The 15792-nt window shown below is 57.2% G+C and overlaps 2 protein-coding genes across 2 annotated transcripts in view; one reads left to right on the top strand and one right to left on the bottom strand.

Annotated features, from left to right (window-relative positions):
* The window catches only part of TALDO1 (transaldolase 1), a 10119-nt gene extending 3004 nt beyond the window's left edge, over nucleotides 1–7115 (top strand). Inside the window, exons 2-8 of the mRNA XM_008588593.1 lie at nucleotides 1398–1521; nucleotides 3152–3259; nucleotides 3684–3815; nucleotides 5579–5754; nucleotides 6009–6206; nucleotides 6539–6684; nucleotides 6910–7115. Of these exons, the coding sequence (XP_008586815.1) occupies nucleotides 1398–1521; nucleotides 3152–3259; nucleotides 3684–3815; nucleotides 5579–5754; nucleotides 6009–6206; nucleotides 6539–6684; nucleotides 6910–6942 (917 nt within the window). The 3' untranslated portion in view covers nucleotides 6943–7115. The remainder of the gene's footprint in view (nucleotides 1–1397; nucleotides 1522–3151; nucleotides 3260–3683; nucleotides 3816–5578; nucleotides 5755–6008; nucleotides 6207–6538; nucleotides 6685–6909) is intronic.
* A 3781-nt stretch (nucleotides 7116–10896) lies between these two features.
* On the bottom strand, nucleotides 10897–14593 carry PDDC1 (Parkinson disease 7 domain containing 1). Its single transcript, XM_008588592.1, has 6 exons — nucleotides 14519–14593; nucleotides 13698–13803; nucleotides 13145–13252; nucleotides 12172–12266; nucleotides 11258–11351; nucleotides 10897–11012 (listed from the first exon to the last, which is right to left on the bottom strand). The coding sequence occupies exons 2-6, from the start codon at nucleotides 13792–13794 to the stop codon at nucleotides 10897–10899; spliced, it is 510 nt and encodes a 169-aa protein (XP_008586814.1). The 5' UTR covers nucleotides 13795–13803; nucleotides 14519–14593.
* Nucleotides 14594–15792: the final 1199 nt, after the last annotated feature.

The raw sequence follows: 15792 nt of genomic DNA, 5'->3' as shown, positions 1-15792 counted from the left end.
CGAACCCTCGGGCGGGAGCGCCGCCGCGCTTCCCAAGCGGCGCACTATCCAGTGCGCTACCGGGCCGGCCCTATGATCTATATTTTGTGAAGTGAAAGTTCTTTTATATTTTTTAAAAGATGACCGGTAAGGGGATCTTAACCCTTGACTTGGTGTTGTCAGCACCACGCTCTCCCAAGTGAGCCGAGTGGGCCCTGTGAAGTGAAAGTTCTTAACTCCGTGGGGGGCAGGAGTCGCAGGCCTTTTTGAAAATGTAATCGAAGCTGTGGATGCTCTTCCCAGAACAATACCCCCCGTCCATTTCATGTTCAGTTTTAGGGTCCCTGGAGCCTGACACCCATCTGTTGAACTTGATGGGTCTTGGTTTTGTTTTTAATTGTGGTGGAAGCAGTTTGCTGAAAGCCAGCTTTATCAAGGGGTAATATTATACAATGAGATGCGCTGTTTTCAGTGGACTCTGGCCCTCCCATACCAGCACCATGCCAGAGCACTTTTTCTTAACTTGTTATTTTGAAATAATTATGGACTCACAGAAGTTACAAAATTAGCCCATACAGTCCCATGAACCCTTCACCCAGCGTCCCCCAGTGGTGACATCTTATGTGACCGTGGCATGGTGTCCAAACCAGGAAGTGGGCACTTGTACTGTTGCAGACTGCAGACCTGGCTCGGGGCTCCCCGCTTTCCAGACGGCATTGGGGTGGAGGGTCTATGTGGCAGTTTCATAACGTGTAGATCGTGTAACCACCACAACAGTCAGGATGCAGAGCGGTCCCTGTCACAGCCCCCTGTGCTCCTGAGGGCAGCCATGCCCTGGCAACCCCTGATGTGTTCTCTATCTCTATAGTTCTGTCATCAAAATACATTTGAAAATACTAATTTGCCAAATAACTTACTGAACCACTGATCTGAAGCGATGGGCAGTTTGATGAATGTTGTGGCTGTTCACCAGCCCTTCACATCCCCCTTCCATGTGGACAGCCTGGTCAGTGAGACGCAGGTTCAGCCCCGCTGGCTTCTTGGAATTCCTGGGTCGGCTACTGGAGAAGTTAAAAGAGACAGCAGTTTAAAGCAGCAGCAAGCAGTCACTGTCACTGACTTGGAACCAGCGCCTCTTGTGGCGGTTTGGCTGCAGGAAGCCTGTGTTCTCTGTCATTCAGCTCTTGCAGGGCCATATGTGATCTTTAGGCATGTAGCCTTGGTTGGTGTTTTGTCATTGTGCAAATGGCCTCCTCTTGGCCAACCTTCTGCCATGGAGGTGTGAGGGGGTGTGGCTGCACCCTACTTTGGAAACACTGTCAGCTCTGCTGATGTCCTTGGGGCTTACAGGGACCCATGGATGTCTGGTGGAGGCAAGCGCCGCACTTACTTCCTGCTTTCAAAAATTACTTCCCCAGCCATCGATGAGTACAAGCCCCAGGATGCCACCACCAACCCATCTCTGATCCTGGCCGCGGCACAGATGCCCGCCTACCAGGAGCTGGTGGAAGAGGCCATCGCCTACGGCAGGAAGCTGGATGGGTGAGTGCCCGCAGCTTGGGGGTCCCAACCAGGCTCCTGTGCTCATCTGCTTGCCTTGTTTCCCTCCCTAAGTGAAATTTAGTTCTCAAATATCTTGACTCAAGGAAGGAAAGCTGTCCTTTTTGTTTAAGAAAGTGGTGCTTGCACGGAGTACACTGCACCCATTGTATGTGTAGCTCAGAGAATCTTGTCAGTGTGTACATCCTTATAAACACCCCCCCAGTCAAGACGCAGAACACTTTCAGCACCCCACAAGTTCCTCTTCCCCTTTTGTAATCAGTCTCCCCAGCTCTGGCAACCATTGGTCTGCCTTCTGTCATTTCACTATTTTTTAATGGCTTTATTGGAGTAAAATTCGCCATCTCAGTGCTCAGTCCAGTGGGTTTTGGTAGATTTATGCAGTGATGCAGCTGTCCCTGGATTCTGGCACCTTCTGCAGCAGGTTCCCGCTCCCTCACCCAGGCAACACACCTACTCTTCATGTCCTTGGATGTGCATTTCCTAGCTGTCATTTTAAATTCTCTTCAGGGTGACAGTGCACAGCTGAGGAGGCAGCAGGCAGTGTGGGCCCATGTGGAGCGTGCCCCTTCCTGTTGCCTACTTTGGCCAGGTCTGTGACTATGGTGATAGGCACTCTGGACTCTGTATCTGGCTCCTGCTGTGCCCTGTGCTCACCCTCCCCCATTTTAGCTAGCTTCCCTTTTCCTCCTGTCATGGTGGTGGTGCACCCCCCTGTGTCATTGGCGAGGCCTCAGCGCTCCTGGAATTGGGTGATGGTGGTGCCTTTGCTGGGTGGGTGACACCAGAGGGGACCTACTCCTGCATCTGGCCAACCATGAGTTATACCCGCGAGCTTTGGCTGCAGTGGACTAGCGAGGGCCTTTGGATAGTGGTTCATTTTGGAACAGCATCATGCACTTCACCTGTGACCTGCCCAGGCAACTTCAAAGAGATTGAAAGATAATTTTTTGCAAGGGCCAAAAGATAGAGGCATCTAGTTTGGGATGACAAAAAGAGTTCTGGAAGTGGATGGTTGCACAGCATCGTGTGTGTACTTAATGCCACTAAGCTGAATGAACTTAAATGCCACTACACCTAGAAAAATGGTTAAGATGCAAAGCTTATATGTTACATGTATTTCAACACAATGAAATGTTTTCAAAGAAAAAAACATGGGGAGAGGAAATTTAGCAAAGGAGTAATTTCTTTTATAGGCTCTTGTGCACTTAGTGGGAGAGGAAGAGGGATAAGGGAGGATAAAGGGCCACAAAAATTGATGAGATTGTGTAATGTTGAATATACCAATTATCCAGATTTGAGCATCACATAATGCACACAGGCATTGGTATTCACGGCTGTACTCCATAGATATGTACAACCAACTATGTTCCAATAAAAATAAATATGTAAATAATAAAAATAAAACTGACAAATAAGTTTAAAAAAAAAAAAAGAATGTTGTGCACTGCACTTAAACCTCGTGAGGGGCTGGTTGGTCAGCTCCGCTGGTTAGAGCTGGTGCTGATAACACCAACACCCAGGGTTCGATCCCTGTACCCATCAGCTGCCAAAATAGAAAAAAATAATCCTCACAAACTTCTAACCTAGGTTTTCTTCCTTTGAATTTCAGGTCACAAGAGGACCAGATTAAAAATGCTATTGACAAACTTTTTGTGCTGTTCGGAGCAGAAATACTGAAGAAGATTCCTGGCCGTGTGTCCACGGAGGTGGATGCGAGGTAGGGATGCTTCCTCCCACAGCAGAGAGGCGGCATGAGCAGGTGTCCCGTCCCTGGTTTCCGTGGGGGTGTCAAGAGTGCCTGGGATGAGGTTCCTTCCTCTCTGAACTCTCCCACAGTCGGTACCGATGACTTGGAGCTCCCTGTTTAGCTGCTGATCTCCAGCTTGTGTTTTTGTATAAAAATCCCAGCCTGTGGATCCTACTAAGGAACTGTGGTTGTGAGGTTGGGTTCTGAATTGCTCCCGAGTCATCGTCTGCACACCTCAAGCTAGGGCACGGTGGCGGGGGGAGATTGGGGTCCTTGCTTACGGTGCTCAACCTGACTCAGCCAGGCACCCCACTACCAACATGCTCTTCCTTGGCGGGTGTCCTGCTGACGTGAGGGGTGGCGCTGAGGGGAATGTGCTCCCTTGCTTTCATAGGCTCTCCTTTGATAAGGATGCAATGGTGGCACGAGCCAGGCGCCTCATTGAGCTGTACAAGGAAGCTGGAATCAGCAAGGACAGAATTCTTATAAAGCTATCATCAACCTGGGAAGGAATCCAGGCTGGAAAGTAAGTGTCCCCCACGAGGAGGGAGCTGTCAGAGATTCTGCCTTGTTCTGGGAGCAGGGTCCGCAAGGCATCAGATGAGTTTGACCCTCTTGTCCTGGGGAAGGCCGGGCGGGGGGGTAGCAACCTACAGCTCGGCCGCTACCAGGTCTGTCCTCTGCTCCAGGGCCTGCCTCTGCTTGCTGGCCTTTGGATACAGAGGCTTTCCCAGGAAGTGCCATCCTAGCCCATGCAGCAGAAAGGAAAGCCTCCAGTTAACACCTGCAGGTCTTGTCTTTCAGTCCTCTGTCCTGATCAGTGCTGGCCTAAATTTACATGGTTTTTTAAAAGGAAACTATTGTTATATAAAATACATGCTGAGACAGAAGAAATAGAAAATATAAAAAACAAAGTAAAATTCCTCTGATGTTCTCACCCAGAAGTGGCCAGCGCTACCTACGCTTGAGTAACTTGCGTCACTGAGGTGTTTTGTTTCTGTGTCTGTGTGTGTCTGTGTGTGTGTGTGTTAGCGTGTGTTAGCATGTCCTACTGCCACACCCTGCCTGCAGCCACTGATCTGCTGACTCTCTGGATGAGCCTATCCTGGACACCTCACGTAAAGGGAATTATAGTATGTGGCTTTTTGTGTCTGGCTTCTTTCACTGAGCTTCATGTGTTCAAGGTTCACCCATGAGGTTGCACATGTCGATGCTGCATTCTTTCTTATGGCTGTATGTTTTAGTTTCTTTTTTTTTTTTTTTTCCTTTTTGTCTTTTTTCGTGACCGGCAACGGATCGCAACCCTCAGTGTCGCGCCCGTACCGGACCGGGACCGGCAACGGGATCGCAACCCTCAGTGCTGCGCCCACCCCTCGCTCAGCCAGTGAGCGGGAACCGGTCTGCATGTGGGATCCGAACCCTCGGCGGGAGCGCCACCGTGCTCCCAAGCGGCGCACTGTAGCAGTGCGCCACCGGGCCGGCCCCAAGTTTCTTGCGGGCGTGTGCCTAGGAATGAGTTGCTGTGTGACGCAGTAGCACGGTGCTTGGCCAGTGGGGGTGCTGCAGACTGTTTTCCACCTCAGCAGTGCTATCCACGGTCCCCTAGTGTGGTGTCAGCTCTGCAGCTGCACTTGAATACCTGTGTGGCCCCGTGGCAGAGGCACCTCTGAAGCTGGCCCCTGGGGAGGAAACTTGTGGCTGGAGGGGCCTGAGGAGAGGTTTGGCTGTGGCAGCCCATGCTCTGGCCACATGGCAGAGTGTGGGCACTGCTCTGTCCGTGGGGATCAACCCTAGGACGTCCACAGTGGACTGGGCTGGGCATCAGGCAGGGAGCCCAGTGTGGCCAAGGGGCTCCTTTCAGGAGAGGCCAGTGCACCATGGGCTTGCTGCCAGTGCCCCAGGAATGGCTAGGGTAGCACGGGATAGGGATGGGACTGTGGTCAGATGACTCCATGATTTCAGTCTGGGAGCCCAGCCCGGAGAGTTCTGTGGTGAGGTGAGGGACCAGGCGCTTCTGGGCAGTCCCAGGCGTGTGGCACTCAGGACGGCTCTTGCCTTTGTCCCTGATGTGTGATGTGGGTGTGATAAAATTCCACTCACTTGCAGCCCACTACCCAGATAAAGCCCTGCTGAGAGTTCCAGATTTGTTCTTAACAACAGGATGACCCTGTTCCTGCCATTTCAGTTAAGAAATCATGAGCACCTCTGTGGGTTAATAGAGCAAGTGTCGGAGCAGCCTTTGGCCCAGGGTGGGTGCCCCTGGCTGTGCTCACGTGCCTGTCCCTGCAGGGAGCTCGAGGAGCGGCATGGCATCCACTGCAACATGACGCTGCTCTTCTCCTTCGCCCAGGCCGTGGCCTGCGCCGAGGCGGGCGTGACACTCATCTCCCCCTTCGTGGGGCGTATCCTTGATTGGCACGTGGCAAACACAGGCAGGAAGTCATACGAGCCCCTGGAGGACCCTGGTGAGCTGCCCTGTGAGGTAACGGGGTAAGGGGTGCAGCTCAGAGGCAGGAAGAGCCTCTGATGGGGCATGCCACTTCCACAAGTGGAATCTGCTGGCATCAGAGCTGAGCTGGAGGTATGGGGTTAGTGCGGGGTCGGTGTAGGGTCAGGCTGGGATGGCAGCTTAGGGTCTTGCAGTGGGGGGCACTGGGAAAGTGGGCATGGTGGGCAGCTCTGCCTGCACCATCTTGGACACGGCTTGCTTTCCTTCCAGGGGTGAAGAGCGTCACCAAAATCTACAACTACTACAAGAAGTTTGGCTATAAGACCATTGTCATGGGTGCCTCCTTCCGCAACACAGGCCAGATCAAGGCACTGGCGGGCTGCGACTTCCTCACCATCTCGCCCAAGCTCCTGGGGGAGCTGCTCAAGGACAACGCCAAGCTGGCACCTGTGCTCTCAGCTACAGCGGGTAAGGCCTGGTGCCTGGCTGTGGTCACTGTGTAGGTGAGGCTGGCATAGCCCTGCCACTCTGCCCCCTGGGGTGATACTGAGGACCCTCCCATCCATGGGGCGAGCTTGCTCAGGAGACAGGGGAGGCTGGGCAGAGGGCTTGGTTTTCCTAATGCATCTTGCTCAGATCATTGGCTATGTTGCTCCAGGCCCAAGTCCCACCTCCAACATGAGTCTTGTGGGGCTAAAGGCTGGCCCTGGTGGGAGATGCCAGGCACAAAGGCCCAGGGACAGCTCTGAGCCTGGGGGGCTGGGGTGGGCGTGGCCGGCAGTGGTGCACGTCTCCCTCAGCCCAGGCCAGTGACCTGGAGAAGACCCACCTGGATGAGAAGGCCTTCCGCTGGCTGCACAACGAGGACCAGATGGCTGTGGAGAAGCTCTCCGATGGGATCCGGAAGTTTGCTGCCGACGCCGTGAAGCTGGAGCGGATGCTGACGGTGAGTGTTCTGCATGGGCAGCCACAGGCCTCATTTCCGTGCTGCCCAGCAAGGGGCCTGCCTGGGACAGGGCACTTGGAGCCCAGTGGTGTTCCTGGGACTCAGTGGGTCCTGGCTCCTCTCTGGCCTGTGTGATGACCACTTGTGGTGCAGTCCCCTGAGGCCTGTCCCAGGCCTCTGCATGCAGGGCCGACCATGTGGCTCTCATCCCATGCTTGTTTCCAGGAGCGCATGTTCAGTGCAGAGAACGGGAAGTAGCGCAGTACCTGAGGCTGGAGCACACCCGTGCTGTCTTCACGTTGGGGCCTGATTGCACACAGCTTGTGATGAGTCTTGCATTGTTTTTACCCATTGGAGCAGGGGACAGATCATGGATTCCTAATTTTATGTAAAATTTTGCCTAATGCATTAAAGCAGTCACTTTTCTTGTGCTCCGTGTCATTTTGCTGTCTCCATCCCCTCAGCATCAGCTGCCCCAGCTGTTGGCTGTGACCTGGATTGGGACTGGGAAATGGGGGTCAAGAGCCCCATGAGGGCCCTGTCAGGGTGACCAGGCAGTTACAGGCTTTGTCTTAGCATGCATACTGCCCGCCCCACCACTGGGCTGCAACCTGGGAACCCAGGCCAGGAGGCCTTTGGCTTTGAAGGTGGGGACCTGCTGGGCATTTGCTCTGTGGCTGGCATCCCTGACACACCCAGGCTTGTGGGGTGCACTGGTGGAGTTGGGGGCAGAGGGTGGGCAGGTGCGATGCCTGTGGAGAGACAAGCGGCCCCAGGCAGTGCCTTCCACAGGACCCAGGTTCCTGTGCAGGGTAGTGGCGCCCCCTTGTGGGAACAGCACAGCACACACAGATGCCAGTCTGAAACCCAGAGGGTGAGGCGTGGCCCACTTTGCAAAGACACTTTTATTGCCCCAGAACTCTGTGTGCCACGGGCTGAACTGGGAAGGGCTTGCTGGAGGTGGTGGTGGAAGGTCCACGGGGTGGCCTCTGTTCTAGAGACACTACAGGGCAGGTGAGGGAGGGGCACACAGTCAAGGTCAGACTTCCTGGGGCATGGGGGCTCCAGGTCCCTCATCTGCCCAGCCTCCCAGGTGTGGACAGGGAGTGCCCCAGGCCCCCTAGAGGCCAGCAGGCACACACACACACACACACACACACACCCGTCCAGGGTACTCCCTCCCTCCTGTACTCCCTGGGTGCCCCTCAGCCTCACATCCACCTTGAGTCCCCCATTTGCTGGGTCTGGAGTACCTGGGAGGGTCTGGAGTGGTGTCCCAGCCCCCTCCCCAAGTGCAGGAGCAGTTCTGGCTCACAGGAGGTAGCTCCAGCTTCTCCCCAAACCCACCAAGAGCTGTTCCACCTCAGACCCAGGCATCTGCCTGCCCTGGTCCCCCGTGCAGGGTGCTGAGTGGGGCAGCCTTGGGGCAGAGCAGCAGGCGGGGATGGCACCTCCTGCCCCGCCGGCTCAGTCTAGCTAACCTGCCACTGCCTCTTGGCCAAGGCCTGTACAGGGATCCCCACCACTCTCAGGCCCAGATCACACCAAGGCCTGCTGGGTAACGCTTTTTGAGGCTGGGGTACCCCAGAGCATAGTGGGCAGAGCCTTCTGCACACACCCTGCCTCTGCTGGGCCCCCTCACCCTCAGCAGGGGTGAGCCAAGTCTTCTCACAGGAGCCCAGACCTCTCACCCTGAGCTGCTCAGCGGGCCGTGTCCTAAGGGGACGTCAAGGGTCTCTGGCTCCCAACCTCGACAGCACCAGCGTCTGCAGAGATGGAGGCCAGCTCTGGGTGCCAGAGCACTTTGTGGCTATAACTCACAAAGCCTACCCACTTGTGGTAAGAATCAACAACCTTGGTACGTGTCAGTTGTGCATGCCCGTCTGCCCCTACCCCCACCTGCAGACAACCACCAGGCCACTGCCTGAGACCCTCATACTGAGACCTGTGTGAGGGGCTTCTCTCAGGTGATGTTTTGAAGACCCACTCATGTTGTACAGTCTATCAGAACCTCATTCCTTCTATGGCCAAATAATACTCCACTCTGTGGACATCAGCATTACCCATTATTAAAGGACACTCCACTGCTGGTATCAATACTAAAACTACTGGTAATAACATTCCACTGCACAGAAACTACAATTCACCATTCACTACCGTGAATAATTCTGCTGTGGACGTCATGTAGCATTTCTATGAGGCTGTTTCCATTTCTCTCGAGTAGATGAGGAGTCTGTTTTAAAACACGTGGGCATGTGGGGAAATCCTTGCCCACCCTGCTGCTGCCTTTTGGGGGTCTCTGTCCCCCTGCTCTCCTCTTCCTCCGCCTGGGGGGCAGGCCCCTCGTCAGAGCCCACCTCACCACCTCAAAGCCACAGGCGCTTTGGCCTGGAGCTCTGCACTCAAGCACAGACCCGGCCCCTCGGAGGTGCTCACAACTGCTTTGTGAGTCCTTCATGATCTCCCCTGCTGAGGTCTGAGTGTGTCCCCCAAATCCTTTTATGCTGAAACCTGACCCCCAAGTGATGGAATTAGGAGGCAGGACCTTTGGGAGGTAAGTAGGTCATGAGGGTGGAGCCACCACAAAGGGGATTAGTCCTTATGGAGAGGCCCCAAGACAGACCCCCTTCACCCCTTCCGCCACATGAGGACATGGTGAGAAGACAGCCTCCCATGCACCAAGAAGCGGCCCTCTCCTGACACCAAATCTACTGGTGCCTTGATCTTGGACTTCCAGGCTCCAGGACCATGAGAAATAAATTTCCGTTGTTTACAAGCCACCTAGTTTATGGTATTTTGTTGTATCAGCCTGACAGACTAAGACATTAAGGCATGATCTTTATTTTTTAAAACCTAAGTTTCCATCCAGAGACGTCCACAGCGCACCGTGATAAGGGAAGACTGGGACAGACTAAGGCCCCACGGCAGTGCTGAGCAAGCTCCTTCCTGAGCTGGTCTGCAGACACGCGAGGCTGGAAGGACATGGCCTTCAGGCTGGGATGGGGCTGCCTTGTTTCTTTCTTCCACTTGGTTCTGAATTTTCCTCACTGAACAGTTTTATGATCACGAAGGGGCCCACTGGCACCGGGAGCCATGCTGGTGTCAGGGAATGGCTGTGGTTGTCAGTCAAGCCGAGATGGGGAGGAGGGTAGGAGAAAGGGAGATTCAAACTAGGGGATAGGGGACAAGCGAGCCTGAGCCTCCCGGGAGGCCATACTCTGGGGCCAACGGGCAGCTCACCAGAGGGCTGCAGCCCAGGGCAGGTGCCAACTGGCCCAACAGCCACCTCGGGCCCCAGCAAAGTCCTGTCCAAGGCCTGAGAGGCAAGGACTCACTGCCACCTGTGCCAGCACCTCCTACGGGCCAGCAGCTGTGTCTGCTCTTCACAGCAGCGGCTGCTGCAGCCCAGGAGCAGTAGTCTCTTGTGGTTAAGAATCTCATGGCAGTGCACGTGACATTCCCCACTAAACGTATTTCTCCCAGTACTTAGATGGGATGGGGTAACATCACTGTGTCCACCCCAAGGTGCCCCCAGTACCACCCCCAGTGCTTATATGGGGCCTCCATGAGGTTCTGAAACCACGCAGCAGGCAAGAGTTAAATTAGGGCAGATTTTTTCAGCAGGAAAGTGCAGCCAGTACCAGCCAGCTTATGGGCTGGGGGCTGTGGTTACCAGAATATTCCAGTCACTTCTGGCCAGGCAAGAAGTCATGCACAAGCTCCAGCCAGCTGGTCCTTGCACCCGACCAAGGCTAACGGGATGGGCAGGCAGAGGGCAGGCCACAGCAGGACCTGTGAATGTGCTCAGCACTCCAACCAGTTCTCTCTGTAACACTCAATTCGGAATTCCAGAGGACCACCCAGCAGCCGGCGTGGTGCCCTCAGCACCCAGGGGCTTGGTCTCCATTCCCACCAGAGGAGATGCTGGGAATCACGGGGCTTGGCCCCTCCATGAGAGCTGACACCCTTAGGGCTGATTCCTGGAGCCTCCAACAACCCCTTGGGGCCAGGCCGGGTTGTCATCAAGGGGCTCTCGTCAGGAGGAAGGAGGCTGCAGTCCAGCTGCCTCTGGGGATGCCTGGGCTGTCTCGAGGCAGCTGTGTCCACCCAGCAGGCTCATTTCCTATGGACGGTCACTTGGTCAAGGCTTGGGCACCAGCACAAGGGCAGGTCATGAGGCAGGAACCACCCGCAGCCCCTACCCCAGAGTCCTCACCGGCTGCCGCAGAGGAAAAGCAGGTTCTGCACAGCGGCGACAGTGGAGTTGGCGTTCTGGCCCGTGACCAGGTGGCGGTCCAGCACAACGTGCACAGCGTCAGGCTCACTGGCTGAGGAGCCATGAGGGCACAGGCTTCAGGCAGTGCCCCAAGTCCCAGCCCACCCACGGAGAGGGGTCCTGAGCTCTAGGTGGGCTCTTGCGGTCAGCAGGTAGGTCAGCCTGCCTGGGTCTGAGCCACTGGCCATGGGGGCCGAAGGACACACCCAGGAGGCTGGCCTGGCTGACTACCCCCCAGGCTGCAGCAGGCAGCCCTCACCCTGTCTCCTGTGAGTGGGGGGCACCTCCCAGGCTCACCGCTGAAGCAGGCGCCTGAGTCCTTCACGAAGTCCTCCACGATGAGTGGTAGGCGAGAGAAGCCGGGTGCCCTGACGAGCTCGTACACAGAGGGCTGCGGAAGGAACCCCTGAGCCAAGCCCGCCCACCCTGCCCAGCTCCCGCCCTGTCCCAGAGGCTGGCCCCAGGGGCCAGGCAGGTCAAATCAGAGTGGGAGCCTCACCTACCAGCCTCCCACTTCCCTGCTGTGAAAGCCAGCGTCCCCAGGGCAGCAGGCTCTCGGCCATCCCCACCTCAGCCTCTGCACCTGCTGTTCCCACACAGTCCACACTTCGCTGCCCTCAGGCCTCACATCTGTAGGGGCCAATGTCCCCAAGGAAATGCTTCACCAGGCTCTTAGCACCACTTGGCACATGCGAAGGCTGTGGAGTCCCCATCCTCGTCTCAGGCTGTCAAGGGGCAGAGCAGGCGGCACAGAGGACTGCCAGCCTCGGGGGACAGAGCCCTCCATAATGCCTGTCTGGGCAACAATAGTCACCTCCACCTACGGGGACCACAGGCCTGTCCCAGAAGGTCCCCAATTCCTATTACTGCAGGCCACCCTCTTCCCTCAGGACGCATCTTGAACTGGTGCTTCAAGAGTAGGCTCTGGCTTAGGGCCCAAATCCCCTGTACTGATAAGCCACCAAAAGAAAAAAAAAAGGGCCCCCAGCCTGTCCATGCCTCCACCACGGCTTTCATAGGCCTATGCATGACAGACAGCTCTGGTCCCAGGTGCCCCGAGTCACGAGATACATGCTCTCAATTCAAGAGAACAAAGTAGCCCTGGAGATATGGGGACAGCAGGGACATGGTGCCAACGGCCCAGTGCCAAGGGAATCTGCTCCAGGTGGTACCTGACCCAGGACCCTGGCCTCTGCCTGCGAGGTACTCACCCCAGTCAGACTGTATCCACGGAACACCCAGGACCTGTCCTCGCTGGTGGCACAGCACAGGGCAGCAACGCCATGGCCCACAGCACAGATGGGCTCTGAAAGCAGCACCGCAAGGTGGGCCTGAGGCTCTGGACCACCCATGGAGCGCCCTGCAAGCCACCCTCCTCTCTTGGGACAAACCCTGAGGTGTTGCTTCCAAACTAGGCTCTGGCTTAGGGCCCAAATCCCCTCAGGTTTTGGTGCCTGAGAAACATGCACAGCAAAGAGAGTCCCAAAGCTGCTCCAGGTCTGTTCACCAAACCCCAGGACATGACACAGCCACCGCTCCCCTTGACACCGGCTCCAGCTGCACAGCAGAGCCATGGCAACGGCCCTCGGTGGCCTGGCTCCTCCCCAATGGCTGCCTGGCACTGTCCCCACAGCTAGGGTGGCCAAGGACAATTGCTGCCTGTCCAGGCCCAGCTGGGGCGGAAGACCCCACTCCCCTGACTAAGAACACTGTGCCCTGTGTGAGCCCCGCCCATGTGCATCACAGCCCTGCCCTGGCCAGGGGAGCCTTCCTCCCAGCCCCTGCGGTCTCAAGCTCCACACTTGCCCACCAGGCACCAAGCCAGCGCCATGCCTCCCTGCCATGGCGGGGCCATGAAGGCACAGCCACCAGCTCCCTCGAGAGCCACCATAGAGATCATCAGGGCGGTGACCAGATGAGCAGAAAGGGGTGGTCCCTCCCTGGTGCGTGTGGACGGCAGAGTGGTCAGAATCTTTGAGGCTCTCTACACCTGCTCTGTCTGGCTTGTGAAATGACCCAACATTTACTGCCCTCGGTCCTCCCCACACAGCCACTGTGGTGGCCTGGGCAGAGGTCCACAACCCCACCCCTCCCCAAGCATCTTCCCTCCTCTCCTCCGCTGGAGACGCACTTCTTGTGAATGTGCATGTCCACCCCGGCCCCTGAGTCCCAGGGGTCACCTACTACTCTCGGAGTGGAAGTGCTGCAGGATACGGGCCAGCGACCCGCTGCTGGCCAGGTCGGCCAGGGCCCCAGGGCAGCTGGGGATCAGGAGGGCGTGGTACCGGGCACCTGCATGAAGACCACAGACCATGCTTCAATCACAGAGCAATGGCCCCTGCGGAACCAGGCCCAAAGGCACAGCCAGGGCTGATCCTCCACAGGGACCAGCTGGTCTTCTCTCTGCTCTTGCCAGGTGGTATCACCTGGCACTTCTACATGGTTTGCACTCCCGAGGGCCCCGCAGGATTCCTATGGGCCAGCCTGACTCCCCAGTCTCCAGGCCCACCACCTCTCTTCCTCAGAAGAGCTTGGGAACTCAGGAGCCCAGGATGTGGGATGAGGGGCAGCCTTGAATGTTCACAGCTTTGCAGCAAGCCTCAGGGTGGCTTCAGAGCAGAACTAGGGAGCACACTGAAACCCCAAAACCCATGTGAAACCCCTGAGCCCCCAAGGTCTCAAGCGCCCTGTCCCAGCGGAAGGGTATGTCCTCAGGTGGGGAGCGGTCCCAGCCCACCATCGATGGACTCAAGCTTGGCGGGGCTGGCGTAGGCCTTGAGGCGGAAGTCCTGCACCCAGCGCACACTGCTCTCGGTCACGTCCACGAAGTCCATAGCCTTCCCCTGGAGGAGCAGAGCCCGAAGGCCGAGTGTCAGCGACAGGATGTCCCTGCTGAAGGCTCACAGGAGACTGGAAACACTGAGGGCTGTAACCCCATGACAGCCCCTTGGGGCACAAAGGCACTGACAGCCCAGACACCCCCACAGCATCCCCGGGCAGAGGCCTCCCGCGGCCACTGTGCCATAAAGACGAGCCTGTCCCAGCAGCCACCAGGCAGGGCCAGGCACAAAGGACCACAGTTGAGGAGGAACCAGTGGGCCAGACCCCTGTGTGAGCCCAGCGCCATCCCACATCCACATCAGCACACCCTGAGGTCTAGCCGCAGGCTCCACCACACCCCCACTCCCTCCTAGTCCTCAATCTCCTGCCTATAAAGTGGCAGCAACTATCCCACCCACCTTGGAGGTGACCTGGAAATGTGCAAAGGGACACACACAAAAGGCATCCTTGCTGTGACCTATCTACATCTGACACCCCTGGGCCCCATGCCAGAGGGTCGAGAATTCCTCCAGTGGAAACATCCGTGCACGTCCTCACGCTGGGCCTAGCCTCATCTGCTGCTCGCAGACCCACGGGAAGAGTGGGGTCAGAGCCCAGGACTTAAGGAATCTACTGGGGCTTGGCTACAGACCCCCACCCCAAGCCATCTGCCTTGCCCCTAGAGAAGTGGGGACCCTGAGCTTCCAGTGTGTGTGGGGTGGGGGTGGCTGGACTTACCCCTGGGGTGGCTACCTGCAGGTTGAAGGCAGCACTGGCCAGCGTGAAGCAGTGGAGGAAGGACTGGGCAGACACACCTGAAGGAGAAAGTCCCTGGTGGGTGTGGGCATGACAACAAAAGTGCCCACCCCAGAGGCAGGAGGCAGGGAGCTGCCCAGATACCCCGGGCTGCTCCTGGCCTCAGAACCACCCTGAGGAGCAGCCCCTCTCCCCAACCCTGCAGCCCACTTCCCCCAGCCCTGGGGCTGGGGCTGCCACCATTTGGGTCCAGAAGACTGAAGTTCAGAGGGTGTAAGCCAACCAGTGTCTGCACCCCCAGGGTGGGCTCTCACCCCAGCCTGGCCCCTCCACCTCCCATCCCCCAGCCAGAATTAGGGACAGAACCCAGCCCACCTCAACTGTCCCTACCCTACCCCCCACCCTACGCCCAGGCCTCACCCCACCCTCACACATGGCCACTAGATGCCTTTCCGGAAAGTAAACATAAGTGTCAGGTTCCCACACACTCAGCTCACCCACTCCCTGACCCATCAGAGACAGAGGCTCCCACGCCCACACCCCGAGCTCAGCCAGGGAAGGGCGGCAGTGAGCAGAGCCTGTCCCCGTGGAGGTGGGGCTGCGGCAAGAGTGTCCCAGACAGTAGGGAATGTCCTGGTTCCTCCGCACACCCCCAGGGAGGACACTCACGCTCCCTCTCCTCACAAGGGCTACAGGATCCTGCCCCTCCCACCAAGGTGTTCCCAGCTCCCTTCTGTCCATCAAAGGCCCTTTCGAAAAACAACTCGACCACACACCCAATCCAGAAGGTTCCAGGCTGCCAGGGACGGGGGTCCCGCCAGGAAAAGCACACAGCCCTGCCCACCGCGACCGCTGCACCTCTTTAAGTGGTGTAATAAACATCCTTCTACGTTTTTTAAAACGTAGAACCCAATTTCTCCACCTCACTTTCATCTGTACTCTCTCTTACCAATTAACACACTCACCGGAAGATGTCCACGTATCACACCGCCCTCAGCCCCCTCCCGAAGCACTGTCCCCACCCCGCGTCCTCACCGTGCTTCCCCGAGGACGGCCGGCCGGCGCGACCTTCCTCGCCCTGCCTGCTCCCACCACGGCCGCCGGGGAGAAGCGGCAGCCCGCGCACCCGCGACCCCCAGGCCCACGTCGAGACGCGGACTTCCAGCGCGAGACCCCGGCCCCCGGACACACTCCAGGGCCGGACTTCCGGCGGGAGACCCCGGCCCCACCTCCCCGCGGCGTGACCCAGGGCTGAT

This window comes from Galeopterus variegatus, unplaced genomic scaffold (assembly GCF_000696425.1).
Source record: "Galeopterus variegatus unplaced genomic scaffold, G_variegatus-3.0.2 Scaffold4911, whole genome shotgun sequence".
Classification (NCBI taxonomy): domain Eukaryota; kingdom Metazoa; phylum Chordata; class Mammalia; order Dermoptera; family Cynocephalidae; genus Galeopterus; species Galeopterus variegatus.
This window is presented reverse-complemented; position numbering and strand designations above follow the sequence as displayed.